At 43.0% G+C, this 16,198-nt stretch overlaps 2 protein-coding genes across 12 annotated transcripts in view; both read right to left on the reverse strand.

Moving 5' to 3' along the window:
* Positions 1–4,449, reverse strand: part of LOC143001580 (neuronal cell adhesion molecule-like) — a 42,257-nt gene extending 37,808 nt beyond the window's left edge. For 6 of the 8 annotated variants that reach the window (XM_076151268.1, XM_076151287.1, XM_076151258.1 and 3 more), the window contains exons 1-2: positions 4,336–4,449; positions 1,819–1,999 (exon numbers count right to left, since the gene is read on the reverse strand). The gene's annotated coding sequence lies outside the window, so the exon portion shown is untranslated. The remainder of the gene's footprint in view (positions 1–1,818; positions 2,000–4,335) is intronic. The other 2 variants (XM_076151239.1, XM_076151248.1) reach the window with 2 other exon arrangements.
* A 1,292-nt stretch (positions 4,450–5,741) lies between these two features.
* Positions 5,742–15,897, reverse strand: pnpla8 (patatin-like phospholipase domain containing 8). 4 transcript variants are annotated; one of them, XM_076151328.1, is made up of 11 exons: positions 15,807–15,897; positions 14,567–14,602; positions 13,410–13,999; positions 13,043–13,192; positions 12,657–12,808; positions 12,018–12,112; positions 11,718–11,889; positions 11,474–11,531; positions 11,058–11,252; positions 7,337–7,532; positions 5,742–7,024 (listed from the first exon to the last, which is right to left on the reverse strand). In XM_076151328.1, the coding sequence occupies exons 3-11, from the start codon at positions 13,983–13,985 to the stop codon at positions 6,750–6,752; spliced, it is 1,869 nt and encodes a 622-aa protein (XP_076007443.1). In that variant the 5' UTR covers positions 13,986–13,999; positions 14,567–14,602; positions 15,807–15,897; the 3' UTR covers positions 5,742–6,749. The 4 variants fall into 4 exon arrangements, with proteins under 4 accessions (XP_076007443.1, XP_076007426.1, XP_076007435.1 ...); XM_076151311.1 differs by having other exon boundaries at positions 13,410–14,394; XM_076151320.1 differs by having other exon boundaries at positions 13,410–14,397.
* Between the last annotated feature and the right edge of the window lie 301 nt (positions 15,898–16,198).

A 16,198-nucleotide genomic window follows, 5' to 3' on the forward strand; every position in this document is an offset into this window, starting at 1 on the left:
TCCAATGTAATATAAAAGTACTCAAATTGCTACAGAAGAATTCAGTGTATCAAACGTTGAGAGGACTGAAAGCTTTATCACTCTCACAGTGGCCACAGTTACAATTTATAGTGAATTGAAAAGCTGTTGACCCCAACCCCTATCTCCAAGCACCCTGAGAGCAATAGTGTGCATCTCCATTGTCTCGAAAACATTTTACCATCACATTAAAGTGATAGTGTGTAGAATGAGATTGTACCTAAAGCAACAATCAGCTCCACTACCTGATTTGTGCCAAATGGGCTGTAGATAAGTGACAGAGCAGCCTAGAGACAACGACATGTCGCTAGGCCGTGTATCTGCCATGAGTAATGTCTCACTCCTGGACGGGGCAGTCTGTGCAGATGCCAAAGGACACTGGAATCATGTCACCAAGGAGGGTGCTTACGAGCGTGTCTGTAGTGCCCACAGCACCGCCACATGATACACTTCATGCCATCCTGGTGCTGCTGATGATGTACAGCTTTAATTCAAAACCAGAGTATCATTTGAGAAACTCAGAGAGCCTATTGGAAGATAAAATGAGCACAACTTAAAATGCCATATGAAATCACATAGTGTTACACTAACAACAGATGCTGGCTGCAAATATTAGCACTGTATGAAATAACTCACTTCATTTTCAATCCAAGTGTTACAGATAAGAGCATTCAATGAATTATCACCATGGTCCATCCTAGCTTTCACCAACCAACAATGTGTTATTGATCAAATACACAACTGACAGATTTGGTGTACTATGATGAGTGGCCCCCGACTGGAATCCAACCTGCAGCCTGCACCTCCACTTACAGGGCAACAAGCCTTAAACTACCACATGGAAACAAGACAAACCTATAAAAGAGGGTTACTACTAAACACTGTGCGGCAATACGCCTATTACTGCACACAAACACATACACAGTGAGAGAGAGAGGAAGAGAGGGAGGGAGGGAGAGAGAGAGGGAGAGAGAGAGAGAGAAGTGCACACTTACAGTCAAAGACAAAATATCAAAACCAACCCCTGTCTGAAAATGCAACCTCTGTTTCTTTACCACACAAATATCACAGCAAAACTGGAACTCACCATAAATCACAACACAAAGCAGCATTGGGACCTTCAATCCAGACAGAGATGTGGGAATATCTATAGTAATCTTCCTTATGGGAACCTTGTGATTCATTGTCCTCCTTTTAATGGAGGAATCAATGAAAGATGGGGATCAATCAAAAACAATGCGGAGGCTGCTGGTCCTATGTTGGTCAATAGACACCTGCTGTGTTTCCAAACCTGTAAATTTACTCTGAGGAAACAAGGCCTACGCGGCTTTATTCCCATATAACAACAACAGAAATGACACCGAGATCGCTGAGCCACAGGCAGCATCACGGATCACTGGCAGACATCAAATAATCCGCTCAACACGGCGGGCCTGCTGCACCGGCCGGCACAACAATAAGGGAAAGCCTGAATTAATTCATTCAATCCAGCATCGATGGACATAGATTCCTCTCTGTCACACGAATCTGCATTGATGGCTGCAATATCTGCATTTGATGTCCATTTAAAAAGCAGGTTTGTCGTGATGGTTCCCTATAATGCCATAGTTACACCTGACCATCGCGTTTAACCGCAGCATCACCAGGTTGCTGAGGCACAAAATCCTTTTTTCCCCTCCACCGTCTTGACACATCCACTGCACCATTATTCTACCCGACAAACAGCACGGCGTTACACTTAGAGCAGGATGATCACAGGGCTGAAACGGACAATTAAAAACAAAAGATGTTGGAACTCACCGGCTGCTGTCTGCGGGTGTGTGTTGATGTGGAAAATGATGAGGTGTGTGTGTCCGCGGCAGCGTGCCTGGGCTACGTGTCCGTCCCTCTCGGCCGTTGCAGGCAGCAGCAGCAGCAGTCTGTGGTCCACACGGATCCTCTCCTCCTCCACCTCCTCCTCCTCCTCTCAGCTCCCCCTCTGCTGTCAAAACCAGCACACGGAGATCGTCTATGTTTTAACAAGAGCAACCACTCGTCCGAGAAAACCTGCCACACTTTCCAATATCTGTGTGACGCGACCGTGGACGTAGGAAACAGGAGTCACGGTGTGTGAACGAAGGCTTTGGGGGCTCAAGTGAAGTTGTACTTACGCATCAGTTTCTCACATAAGGAAATATTAACCACTAGATTATTACGAATATTAGGACATGAAACGATTGAGCTGCGGCTCTGTTGTTTGAATTTTCAGCACATTACTTCATTCTAGAAATATTACGGCTTTATCCTCTGAGTCTCTATTCTTTGTTCAATGCCCGTGAGTGAGAGTGAGACAGAGTAAGATATCTTCTGTATTTTCTGCTCTCTGTCGGTCTTCACCGAGCGAAGCCTGTGTGGCACGAAGATGCAAAAAGTACTACAGCGACCCCGTCTTATTTAGCGGTTGTAGTGGGAACTGCAATCATAAACACAAGCGCGTGAAATGAAAAACAACGCTAAAAACGCTATACATCGATAGTCAGCATAAAATATGGTGACATTTCTGTAGAATGAACACGTTTTCTTACTTCATTCTTTTGTGAATTATTTGTATTTTTTTCTTCAATATCACTTCATTCATTCTTGTCCCTTTTCAGTACATTAACATTCAAATTATTTTTTCCTTCCCTTGTGCATCCTAATAAACATTTGGGTAATCCTAAACCTTCTCAAGCGTCACAGAGTGTGGAATAGAATGAATTAAAGTACGAGTTACAGAGTGTCATCCAGGGAGCTGAGGAAGTGAATGCCTTGCCCAAAGACACAACTGCTGAACGGATTTGTGTAAAAGTGGCCAGTATGGGTAACATGGGTACAAGCACCCTTTTCTAGATATTCCCTGCTGTCTGGTATTTCTCACAAATGTTCCTCGGAAATCAACACAGGACAGGTGGCCTATGTGTACACACAAACACAAAGCACTGGGGTCGAATGCCCCAGTGCACATTACACTCTCATTTCTGGCCATGTAATCCACATCAATACCTGAGCTATGCTGAGCAGGAGCAGAAGATCATTCGTCATAGCAATACAGAAATGTACACACACACACGTGCACATGTGCACACAAACAACGCCCCACCCTGTATCACTTAAGCCTTTGCTCTCTATCTCTTCCAGTCTAACGAATGGTGAACAATAACATTACACATACATGAACTTACTTGACATCTGCGTAACAGTAACAACATCTTTCCCAGAGTTTTTATTTAAAGCGTCTTATTTGTTTGGCCACTGTGAGGAATTTCCGAACAACCACATTGTGTGGTGAAAAAAGGCATACATGTGCAATTTCTCCCCATGATAAATGCATGTAGTGACACGCATTCAGACCCAAGGGCATTAGCATTCATAACTTAGTCACGTGCTGCTGCTCCCATTAATCGTGACAGGTCCCATGGGAACAATAGGACAGACAAAGACACATTCCAGAGGTGTTTCAGACATGAAGCACTTTACACAAATGGGTTAAAGGTGTTGATGTGTTGATGTGCACCATTCTGAGACCTTATTAAGTTACACGCAAACACAGTGACACTAAACGCATTCTAGCTCTCCATGGGTGTGACGCAAGACAAGATAATAACATGACCTTGTATTCAATCGTCTTGTTGTTGACCTAGAGGTTTTGAGTTTACACTGTACAAAAGTTGCAAACGTTGGGCACAGACAATGTTTGACATTCATTCAGGTCTGTTGGACAAAGAGGATGGGCATGTGTGTTTTTGTGTGCAGGTGTGTTTTTGTGTGCAGGTGTGTGTGATCACTAACTGACTGGCAGACATCTGTGGTGGACCACACCACTGTGTAAACTCTTCTTTTAAAACGAGGTGTGATGATGATGATGTATTTTCTACAGCGTGACATTACAGGCATACCTCTGTTAAGTGCAAAATTCTCCAAATTGCTTTAAAAAATGACATTTCTAAAACAGAATTGTGTGTCCTGTTCAACAGTCCATTAATGAATTGTCATCTAGAATAAAGTTTGCGCTAAAATGATTTGCGTCAGTCCAACAAATCACTTAATATGTAGCAGTATGATTTAATAAAGAGCAGTAATGGGCTGTAAACCAAACCCTGTCAGGCGTAATGTGTACTTTACAACCAGTTTATACAGTCCAGGATATACTATGGCGGAACAATGTCACTTTGACAAAGACCAGTTACCAGTTTCCATATTGTTATTGTTTACACAACAGACTTCCAAACTTGGTCTGAGAGCCCAGTGTGAACCAGTATGAGTAATACTTCTTTCTCTCTTCTTCTTCATACTACATACCCTGAGATGATCCATGCAGAAGAAGATGGCCATCATCCTGGGCAAAATGCGGTAATTCCAGGATTCTCTTCTGTGGAGAGGGGTGGGATGGCATCCTGTCCTGTGAAGTCATACCTTGTGATCACATGTTTAGGGGGTGTCCTGTGATGTACCAAGTCGTCAGGCCTTTAGGGTGGGGTGCACGTGTTAGTTCAGTGATACGGCTGTGATACAGTCTTATCTCCTTAGTGCATTCTAAAAACAAACTAGAAACATGGTTTGGTAACGTGTAAGTGTGCCAAAAATAGTAAATGCAAACCTGTCACATGTTGAACAAGATGTTCTGGCAGAGGTTAAGATGATAACGTTCACAAACTGAAGGGTGTTGAATATTAAGAGGAGGCTGATTGTGTAACATATTTCAGCCAGATCAGGGACAATTTTAGGCAAACGTGGGCAAGCATACATTGAGGAGATTGTAAACGAGCAGGGAACTATAACGGTTGCTAGGGAACACCATCAAACCAGACAATCCAATCCTGCAGCAGAGTTTGCCGTTTCCTGAGGAGGAGGAAAGACAGACAGCTCCTGCCACAACAAAATGATCTGGACTTGTACCGATATATTTCCCACTCCGTCGTGTAAACACAGGCTGGCAGGTTTCACTTTGGCCTTTCACACTTGAGGGAATTACTAACAGTATGAACATCAACGGGGAGTGTTAATCTCACGTTCACCTCATACTTCTCTTGACTGTGCTCGTCATGAACACAACAGTCCACAAAGCTTGACGGGCCACTTAATCGCAAGTCTGCGTGCTGTGTTTGACAGTGAAATAATTAATGACACCTCTGGATTCTTTGCTTTCTCATCTGGGGAACTGTGAGGTACAATTTCACTTTCAACCAATTCCAAATTCACAGATCTTTGCCATTTCTCTGTCTTAAGAGTAATTTTAACACACTTTTCCAGCACTGACAAGTCAGGCAACATGAACAGTAGTTGTCTGAGAGATTTGCCTATTGCCATTCAATCAGTCAAATCCAACACTAGCATGACAATTTAAAACCAGGAGCAAAGCATCAGTCAAGTCATTCGACAAATGTCATTGTTATGAGGGATTGTTGTCTCCTTGTGGCATATTGTTCATGTCGATTGGAGTAACAACTGGGAAGAATGAAAGCCATGGAATCTCCGGGCTCTTCAATAGGAAGAAAACTATGAAGCAGAAAACATTTTCGTGCAATTGGGAAAATAAGCATTTCATCATTGGAAGAAAATTAGCATTCCTCTCTGTCAACTCTTATGTACCAATTGCCTTTTCATGTGTGTGTCAAGTATGTGGCAGTAGAATGCAAAAGCAGATTGACATGCGTAAGCCTAAAGTTTTTGTAGAATCTGAATAATAAAAATCATTCAAAGAGATCAACATTTAAACCAAGGCTTTCCAAACCAAGATTTATTTTGCTGTTCTTTTACACATTCCACCAAACAATGAAGACGGGGGAAATCAGGGCACTTAGGATCATAATTCTCAATGTAAAAATGTGTAAAATGTTTCATGTGTTTAGAAATTGAGGCATGGGTGAGGGTGAGAAAAAAAACCCATCATACTAAAGTTATAATGGTCCACAACTAAGTGCTCAAAGTAAAACACATAACACAACAAGTGTGACATGCTATAGGGGGTCAACAGTAATCATGTTCTGTTGTTCCTTAAATATCAATATTGATTTTAACATGCCCGTGTCTGCAAGCAGTAGTCAACAGTACTTCCCATTAAATAACGCCTCTTCTCATATTCTTAATATCTAACAATAGTGGTTGAAGAACATGTGACCACTTCAATTATCACCTACATTTTATTCCTAAGAGGAGAGTTAAAAATCGAACTTTACAAAGTGCACAAGGTTGTTCTTCCATACGCTGTTAAAAATAAGCAGTCAGTCAGTTCCGCCCTCATAAAGTAATTACAAATAGAAATTATATATCAGTCCGAGGTTCATTATTTACAAAAACTGTTAACCCATTGACATTGAGTCCCCTTAATACTGTCAGCGCCACAACCACTGTTTACACCACAGGCTAAAACCAAATCAACCAAATGAAACAAGTCTGGGTTCACACATTTTCATTGGGTCATACACAGCCTGATGAATTCTTTATCATTGAATGTGTCCCTATTGTATCATACACACATCCTGTCCAAACACAGGACATATTCAATTCACCTCACCTTCAATGTCATGCCATTAATTCTCCTATGGAAAGTGCAGTTAATGGTGATCACACACGTGTTCCGTTTGTAATCAAACTGTGGTGGACTGTAAGCCCCTTTACTCTTTAGATGCTCTCGTGATTCGTTGCCCATATCGGGATCATACAGTGTATATTTCACCTACCAGTTTGCTCTATATCCGCTTCCATGCTAACATCTACAGCTTGGAGAGAAAGGGGAGACCCTCGTACATGTCGGCCTTGAGCTTTGCCCACTCGGCCACCCTCTGGATGGTGCTCTTCTCCTGGCTCAGCACGCTGGCCGCCTTCCTCAGCTTGGCCTCGTTGCGTTCCAGGTAGCGCTCGCCCTCGCTCTTGAGGAAGTTGAGCTTCTCCAGGCGGCTCTCGTTTAACGGGATGTCCTCGCTCATGGAGGGGTTGAAGCGGAAGTAGGTGTCGGGGGGCAGGAGTGCATCCAGCATGGTGTGCACCTCTAATACAGGAGGACGGTGGGTTAGAAGCCATCTTTGAGTCTTTGAGATCAGTTTCTTTGTTTTGCTTTTACGTTTTCTTTCGGCTGTTGTGCAATAATTTTCAAATACTTTTCAGTTTAGAATTTGGTTGGTTCTGTTTAGTTAAGATGACTGCTCGATGAAGAACTCCCATTTTCTAAAGTTCCTTCATGCAAGACAGAAACCTGCAAGAAGTGAGTGTGCTGAATCGGAGTTGGAGTGCATCGCATTGCTGCAATCTGAAATGTATAAATAACTGTGTGGGAAGTCATAAAAACATAATGTTGTCTTACCCTCTGTATCCGTGGCGCTGCTTATGACGTGAGTGAGCTTGGTCTTGAGGCTTGTGTAGGTGGCGCTGTTCTTGTTTCCCGTTTCGTACCGTCCAGTGCCCAGAGACAACACACACTGCAGCGGCGTGTTTGGCCACAGACACTTACACTCGTGGATGGCCAACGCTGTGGGATTGTTTATCAGGAGACCTCCGTCCTGGAGGAGCCAAGAGAGAAAAAGAGGGGGGGGGGGGAGTTTTGTTAGTAAATATGAGGTATCAGGTTCAGGTTACGTACAAAGTGCTCAGTAGGTGATACTGATCTAATCTGTAAATGCTGCCTGTTCATCTGCCATACACCCAAAGGAGGACCAACTGTACCCTGGCAACGATCTGTGTGTGGTGTGGGGGTGTGTCTGTGTTTAAAGATAATAGTGCATCTAAAGCCACTAAGGCAAACAAGACGCTCAGGTTAACAATCATTGAGTCTGATCAGGTTTATGTGGTACATGTGTGTGTTGGAGGGCAAAGTCGACCGGATCCATAGTTGCATCTTAAGCATGTGTGTATAAATACATAACACACCTCAGCAGGACAGGACAGTAGCCTCTCTGATCCACTAGCTACTGCGGCCTACTGTTTCCAAAGTGTAGTGAATAACATCAAATACAGGATAATAAGTAAACATGTTGCTTTATATTAATTGTCATGGCTGTTGGCTGATTGGGACTGCAGTGATGAACTGCATAAGATAACTCAGAGCTACACAAATAGAGGCCAGGGGAACGGAAGCTCCAGGGCCGGAGATGTGCTGTGTTGGCATTCAGCTTTGGTAAACACAAGAGAACCCACTGTCTGCTTCTGCACCCCATTCAGCACAGACTGAACCCTATTTAATCCACGCTATTCAAGATTTAGAGGAGGCATTAAAACAACAATTAAAAACAGAAGTTGCGTTTTTAGCAGCTACATTCGGTCTGGAACTCAAGCTAGATAGAACTCCCCATTACTCTGAGATAAGATGGTTGGATAAAGCTGTGTTGTGCAGATATACACATTCTTATCTAGAGACTCAATTTGAAAAAGAAGCAAATTTTACTTAAACACAAAATTCATGTGGGTTTAGTGATTATCAACGACCTAAAACTAGGAAAAGTCTTGGACTGGTTTAGTGCTGTCCAGGCTTTCACAGTCTGTTCCAAATCCAGATTGGGACTTAATCCAACTGCTGACAGGCTTTTAAATGTGTGTTTGGCAAAGGATTAATCCACTAAAACAATTTCCTTCGGGTGGTGTGAGAGAGTGTGCCACACAGGTCCGATACGCCCCAGCAGACCATTGGCAGAGGTCATTTCCACTTCCAAGTCAGCAGAAAAATACAAAACAAACCTTTTGGCCAAAGCAAACACTGAGCGGCTTCACAAAATGATATTGGCACTTTAATATGCTCCATGTAGTAAAACTGTTCTTATTCATCATAATGTCTGCTTTTAATTTTTTTTTAATCAGGAACACATCTATAAAGGAACTAATTGTTGATTCACATATAATTCTGAGGTGTGTTTTCCCCTCAGGTTTAAACTAATGAAGTGCTGCGATACAATTTGCACTTTTGGGACAGCAGCTCAATTACGCCAGCTGCTCCTCACCGCTGACTCTCAACCTCTCACCCCCGGGGTCAGCATGACTGGATGACGTCCAAGTTGTCACAATGAGCAGCAGAAGCACTGACAATACAAGACCGGCAGGGTTAGAGTGTGCTTGGAATAACTCAGAAGAGATTCATGTGTCCTTTGTGGTAACACATACGCCAACTCTGTGAGAAATGTGTCAGCTTTCCCTCTATAGTCTGTGAATGAGTCTCTCTCCTGTGTGTTTAAGCGAGTGTATTTCTGATCCTTTACAATGGCAGGATTCTCTTGAGAAATATCACCACTAGTGCCGAAAACTAGAGTGGAAGTGAGACTGGTGGGTGGCAACTGCAGCTCAAACTGTCAATAAAACACTGCAGCTCCAAGAGGAATGTAGAGAACAACACACACATATTCTCATTCGCTCCCTCACTCTCCATTTTTCCACTGGTACATCCCCTTCTTTGACTTACTGCATCATTAGTATTGACAGTGGTGACAGCGATGTTCTGAGACAGGTCTAAACTGTTAATCCTTCAGGGGAAACATTAATATTGTTTAAAATATCTTAACGCTGATTGCTGTGAATCATATTTTGTCTGCTTCCTTCAAACATTTCCACTCAACATCTGTGTGATTTTTGTTTCAGAGTTTCATAAACTTTACAAAACCTCCTTTGGGTGGCTCAGAAGGTCCGATCAGATCTGGAGAAAAGGCCAATGAATGGAATCAAGTCCTAGATCAGTAAATTTGCACACTTGTAGAGTGGAACAGGATCTGTTATTGACTATAATAATGACTGGGCCTCTTACATTAGCTGTCAGGGGAGAGAAATGCTTGTTAGAAGGAGGGACAAGGCTAATTTTGCCAAAGTAGGTTATCAAAATGAAGCCAGGCCTCAAGCTTAATTGATGCCCATAAAGACCATCTAAAGATAATCTGGCCTAATCAAATTATATAATCCAATAAATTAACACATCCCTATTTAAATGGCTCCCAGACGGTCCATGATGTATCGGACCAAGCAGCATTAAGGATCAAAGTGGTGAGAAGCATTAATTACAGTAATGTCTGTGCTTCACATTGTAGTTCTTTAGCAGTTGTTTTATCTTACACGACTACAATTTACAATCAGTGCAGCAGTCCAACAGCACTAAATCAGGACTTCAGAGTAACAACCCCAATGAAATGGCAATAAATATAAACAGAAACATGTGTGTGTAAGATAAATGTCTGTCTCAATGCTGTATTTATACTATTGGATGTTAAATCAAAATGTTTTGGATACTCAACAAACCCATTTGAAGTTTTTCCCAGTCATATCATTCGGGTATATTTGACAATGTAAAGTAGAGGCAATTAGACAGAAAACGTGGCATTAATCAATACGCAAATAAACACTGTGGGGGTGACAAGGAAATGTTGCTGAAGTGTAAAGCTTTGCCACATTTATTGAAGCCATCAGCTTTAAAATTATACTAAAGAAAATCGTAGGTAAAACCGACAATGATCAGCCAAAACTGCTTTCAACACTGACTGGGCCATACATGATTGGTTATTCTCTTTCATGGGGGATCAGAAGTTTCCATTTCCTTGCAGGAAGGCAGGATAAGTCAAACGAGGGCAGGGGCCCTTTGATGTGCCAGTGTGTCAGGTAGACACTAAGGGTTTGTGCATTCTGCCTCCATCAACTTTGCTCACAGTCGCAGCCAGAAAGACAATGCGCCAATTAGGAGATTGCTTTGAAGGTTGGGGAGAATGTTAAAAGTTAAATAGCCCTCCACACATACAATATTCTGCACCCACACACACACACACCCAGACATAGTCTCTACGCAGAATCATAATGGTGATGTGTTGTTTGGTCTAGATTTCATTGTAAAGTAACCTTTAAATGAATAATTCTTATTTTCTCCTATTTGACCAGGATTGACCTGACTTGTCCTCTATTTCAGTTTTGAAAGTTGTTTTGGACTTTTTCAGTACTACACAGATTTTTAGGGAGAGCCAGGATGCCACTATTTCATCCTTTTTCCTATTTTTATCTTTATTAACTGAACTAACTGGAACTAGGCAATGGCATCTCTTAGTTTTCCCACTTCCATTTCATACCTGATGGAGGTCTTTTCCCAGGACAAACTCCTGGAAGTAGCCTGGGGCGGCAGACGAGGCCCTGATAGCCTGCCACATCTTCTGTTTGCAGTCACCAAGATAGTGAGATCTCACTCCTGGCATGAGTGTGTAGTTCCTGAACACGAAGGCCTTCAGAGGCAGACCCCTGTTCACAACAGTGCTCACTGCTGACACCTGTTGGAAAAAATAAAGAAGAACATCAACAGAGGGGTTTGCCAACTCAACTTCACAGATATTTCATTGAATACTTAAAAGATGAAGGACAGAAAATACGTATAAAAAAATTTTGCTATTAGCTTAATCTGGTGTGTGTTTTCATGTGATTTGCATGATGGCCAGTGTAATAATAAGCTTGGAAAAAAATAAGCCGGATCTGAAAAAAACATTGGGCTTACTTTAGGGCAGTGTGGGTCCCTGGCACTTTCAATCATAGCGCCCTCACCCAACCGCTCTCTAGAGAAAATGCAGGAAACCGGAAGATAGTTTAAAATCTATTATTAACAGAACAAGCCTTGGAGGAAGATTAAGCATTTCAACGAAGCAGGACGACTAGGCAAAGGTTGAAATGTCAGAGGAAAAGGAGAGAAGGTACAGAAAGACTGAAGAAAATCAATAATGAAAGGAATCCTGCTGACGAACTTGAGGATGTTTTCCCAGACTTCGCTGTCGTAGAAGGCGTGGCTCCAGCCCATCTTCATGGTCCCAACAATGACGTTCTGGTTAAATACATCTGAGCCCAACTTCCTGTACACTTCCTCACACTCTTCCAGTGGCATCTGAAAAATCCCCAGCATGAAGGCTAGAATAGCACCTAAAAAGCAGAAAAGTGTAATAAGACAGTGGGTGGAGCTTTCATTCACATGTAAATACTGTTACAATGTGCTTATGAATTATTCCTTACCTTTTTACAATATGGGTAAGAGTTAGAGCGCAACGTACCTGTGCTGACACCACAGATGTAGTCGAAGAGCTGGTGGACTCGTTTGCCCGTCAGTTCCTGAAGCTTATGGAGGGTCTGCAGTGCCAACAGCCCTCTGCAAAACAACACAACCTTTACAGAACTAGAAGGACATGATGTCTACTCCATTTGAACTTTAATGATAATGGTTTGTTTATATTTCTCTTTAGCTTTATTTGTATTATGTGATCCTTCCTATACTTCTATCAATGGAGAGTATGTGTGTGTATGTGCATCAATACAAGGACCATTCCTCCAATCATCTCCAAACTGGTCACAAACAAATGAATGGAATGGTGATCGATGTCACAGTTGTTAATGACATCATGAATATTGTCACAATTGGCACACACTCTTGAGAACATGGCGGAGAACAGTGCATGTGTATGTGTGAATGCCATTCCTCCAATTCATTACCAAATTATCGTAGAAGGAGGTGGGAGACATGAAAGTTGTAACCAGTTACCATTACCAACGTCAGGGTCAAGAGAATAAGCGAGTTGGCATCGACAGTGTTCACTCACTGCAAGCTCGTAACAACAACCTTTGGGCCCTTTGATCATACGTATTTGTTCAACCCCAATCTCTGTTGAGTTCTTTGTCTATAAGAGCACTGTTACCTTGTTCCCCCTCCATCTATGGCCAGGACCCTAATTCCTCTGCCTTTCACTGGTTCAGTGTAGCCAACCAGGGCGAGCGCCTCTCTGACTGCAGACTGGAGAGGAAGGTCTGTGGCCTGACGCAAACGGAGCAGACATGGTAGTGCTTTTTCCTAGAGGTACAGCAAAGACATAACCTGTGATTAAACTCTCACATAAGTCCCACCACATTCAATAACACAGCAAGTGGTTGTCTAGAAAGTGTTGATTTGATTACATTTTGCATTCCTTTGCCAAGTTCTGAAATGCCCACTTGCCCTTGTATATGCCACTGTCATGTCCAAATTCCAACAGAAATCCTAATATGTGCACACAGTCTACACACCCACACACACACACCCACAAACCTTGACGGCAACACCCCGGCTCTCTGGGAACTCTAGGAGATGGAAGCTGAGTTCCTCCACTCGCCTGGTCAGAAGCTTCATATCAGCGACCCTCAGTAGGCCTTGAACCAGGGCTCTGGTCCGGTTGTCTACACTCACTCTGGCTATAATCTACACCACAAAACACACACACACAGCAAAAGTGAATGTACAAGATCAATTTATTTTGAAATACTTTCAAGGCCTTAATTTCTTGACTAAATGCCTATTTCCAATTTGATATGTGCTGAAGAATATTATTGTTATTGCATCATTTAAACGCTATTCACTCAAATTATCAAAGGTGCAAGAATATGAACATTTCTTCTTCATCCTCTGAGCTTCCTACCTTCTCCCGTTGAGACAGCAGCACTTGCTTGGCTTTGTCCGTTTTCTCGTCTTCGCTCTCCGTCTTCTCCCCTGCCTTGTCCACAGTGGACTCTGCTGCAGCAGACGGTGAAGACTTGTCTTTCTCCACTGTGATGCTTTTAGAATCTCCTCTGAATTTGGGTACCAGTGGTGCAATGTAGCTGCCGACAAACGCCTGAACGCTGGGCCGGGGGTAGGACAAATAGTGTGTGAAGCCTTTTTTTGGAGAGGTAGGAGGGACAGAAGCAGGTTTAAGTGGACTTTCTGTTGCAGGGCTGTCTGGGGAGGGGGGCATCCCTATTTGAGGGCCGAGCTTTTCTGGTGGAGGAGGGACAGGAGAGGTAGTGGTTGTTTCATCACTTTTAGCTTCTGCCACTGGAGACATAACAGGGATGTGTTCCCTGGCGCTCTGAGGGGCTGGCATCAAAGAGGACTGAGGTACAGGTTCTCTCTCTTCGCTGTGCAGTTGTGGTCGGCTGTCATCATCGTTCCCCATTGTGCTGGTTCCAAAATAACTGTTGATGTGCTGAGCTAGAGTTTTGTAGGTCTCATCCATGTTAGCTGACAGAGCTGCGGGATGAAACAGCTGCAAAGTTTGTTTTGCCATAGAGGAAGAAGAGCTTTGTGCCGACACATTGGGAGCTGAATCTAAATCAGATGTGGATATTTGGGTAGCAACAAAAGGCTTTTCATTAATATGCAGCTGATGCTTGTCTTTCTCTTCCGCTACAATGTTCTTTTCGTCTTCGTCTGGTGGTTTCATGGTTGTTTCTGCGCCTTCACCTAATGTGACAGTAGCTGAAATGTTAGATGCTAAGATCTTGGTTTTATCCACAATCTTGTCTGCATTGGTGCTGTCAACCGTTGCAGTGCTAGGCTTGAAGCGAGACAACTTGGAAATGAGGTCAGTGCTCCCAACCGCCTTGGTGACACTGTCTAGTGTTGTCCTGATGCGCGACATGCGTCTGCTGGCCCAATGGGAACAACGTTATCAGACTGAAAGCAGTTAAAAGTAGACCTATAATTTTGATCTGATGTTTGTGTAAAACCTGCCATCCAGCAGGATCTCTGTTTTGGACTACAGGGGCTTATGTTTAGTTTCCATTTTAAGCAGGAGATTATCAAGATTGGACTTACTACTACTTAATAATTTGCTCCTTGATTCGCCATTCCCTAAAAAGGAATAAACAAACGACATGAAAAGAAAGAACGCATAAGCGTTACAGTGCATTTAAAACATATCCAGCAGATGGCGCCATTACATCTTGCACCCTTCCTGGGAGCCATAGTAACCATCAAAAACAACTACCACACATGCTGGAGACGTGCTGTGAAGAGATAACAACAAACCTTTCTGCACGCAGATCTATGGTATCCTATTGATACTATCTACTCCATGACAAAACGAAGTTTGATTTTTTTAAATTTATTTTTAAGATCTGACGTTATACCGATAAGGCTGTTTTTTGTACACAATGGGAGAGGAAAGACCGTCATTTGATGTCCACTTGCCAGCGGAGTCAGCTCACGTCGTAAACACTTTGCTGGCAACACCAAGCCTAAGTGTCAGCGAGGAGGCGAGCTCCCCTGACACTGACATGGGGAACATTAACTGGGTGGCTTACAAAGACTTCACAGTAGATGTGGGGAAGGAGCAGATCGCGGAGTACATCCGAACATGGAATATGAAACTCTACTGGTGTTACGGTCTGGATTTCCTCTGCACAACTGAGCTGGGATATCGCACATTCCACCACTACCGGGCCCGCTGGAGCACCCCGACCGCCCAGAGGCCCATTCAGGGGACAGCTAGTGTCTACTTTGTCGTGGACGTACAAAAGACCAGAGCGCAAACTTTGCCCGTGACGGTGCATTTCGCGGTGGAGTCCGGTAGATTAGTGCACACAGCTGGAAGGGCAAAGTTCAGGGAGAAGTGGCTAACGGACATCATAGAGAGCAAAACTTTGCTCCGAAGTCAAGTGGACTTTTAAGACAACGGGAGACGACGACCAGACACGTCCGAGAGCATGGACATGAATATGCTTTGACCATAAACCTACATTTAACATAAAACATACTTGGAAACTGTATTTCTCGTCTCCACTTGTTTGTTTGACTTCACACTGACTGTGGTCAAGACGTAAACATGCTCAAACGCGTGTGTGCGCATCAGAACCCGAAGCCGTGAGGTTGAATGAATATGCTCAACTAAACACCACAAAAAATTAAACACAGGTACAATTGACGCAATTGTAGCTAGCTGACGTTAGCCATTATTTGCAAAACAGCACAAGAAGAAACATTTCCATCAGCCTAGCTCATCGCAGACGTAATATTATAAGTTCTGGACCCTAAAAAATAACTGCCATCTCCTTACCTCCCGAAAAAGCTGGTTTTGTTCCGTTTAAATGTTATTCATTGAGGCGCTGCTTAGAAAAAAACATCAGGAAGAAGAAAGGAAATGACGCAGCTGTGTCGCTGTAGTGCAATTACTTCATTTGGACAGTAGATGTCGACAAAATAGCTCAGACAAACCAAGACCATAGTGTATGTGCTTCTGTTTGAAGCTCTACCATTAGTACTTACTCTTTAATTGTTGTGCACTGATGGTTATTTCAATCTTCTTTCTGTGATGTGCTAAATCTAATGTTTTAAAGTGCTCTTATGTAGTATACATAATGGTTTGGGGAGTTTTTCGTCGTCTTACGAAAGAGCTCTGGGCTGGGTCGGGAAACATCCGTCGTTGTGGGCCTGTGAAGCCCTTTGGGT

This window comes from Genypterus blacodes, unplaced genomic scaffold (assembly GCF_046128005.1).
Source record: "Genypterus blacodes isolate CSIRO-AG114 ecotype Tasmania unplaced genomic scaffold, CSIRO-AGI_Gbla_v1 ptg000007l_1, whole genome shotgun sequence".
In the NCBI taxonomy this organism is placed as follows: Eukaryota; Metazoa; Chordata; class Actinopteri; order Ophidiiformes; family Ophidiidae; genus Genypterus; species Genypterus blacodes.

Excerpts from the sequence above, each read along its gene's own strand:
- pnpla8 (XM_076151311.1), bottom strand. The coding sequence starts at position 14,390 with ATGTCGCGCATCAGGACAACACTAGACAGTGTCACCAAGGCGGTTGGG. Across the intron at positions 12,809-13,042 it reads GCCGGGGTGTTGCCGTCAAG|GAAAAAGCACTACCATGTCT; the intron begins GTTTGTGGGTGT and ends CTGTACCTCTAG. Across the intron at positions 11,890-12,017 it reads CATCTGTGGTGTCAGCACAG|GTGCTATTCTAGCCTTCATG; the intron begins GTACGTTGCGCT and ends TCTGCTTTTTAG.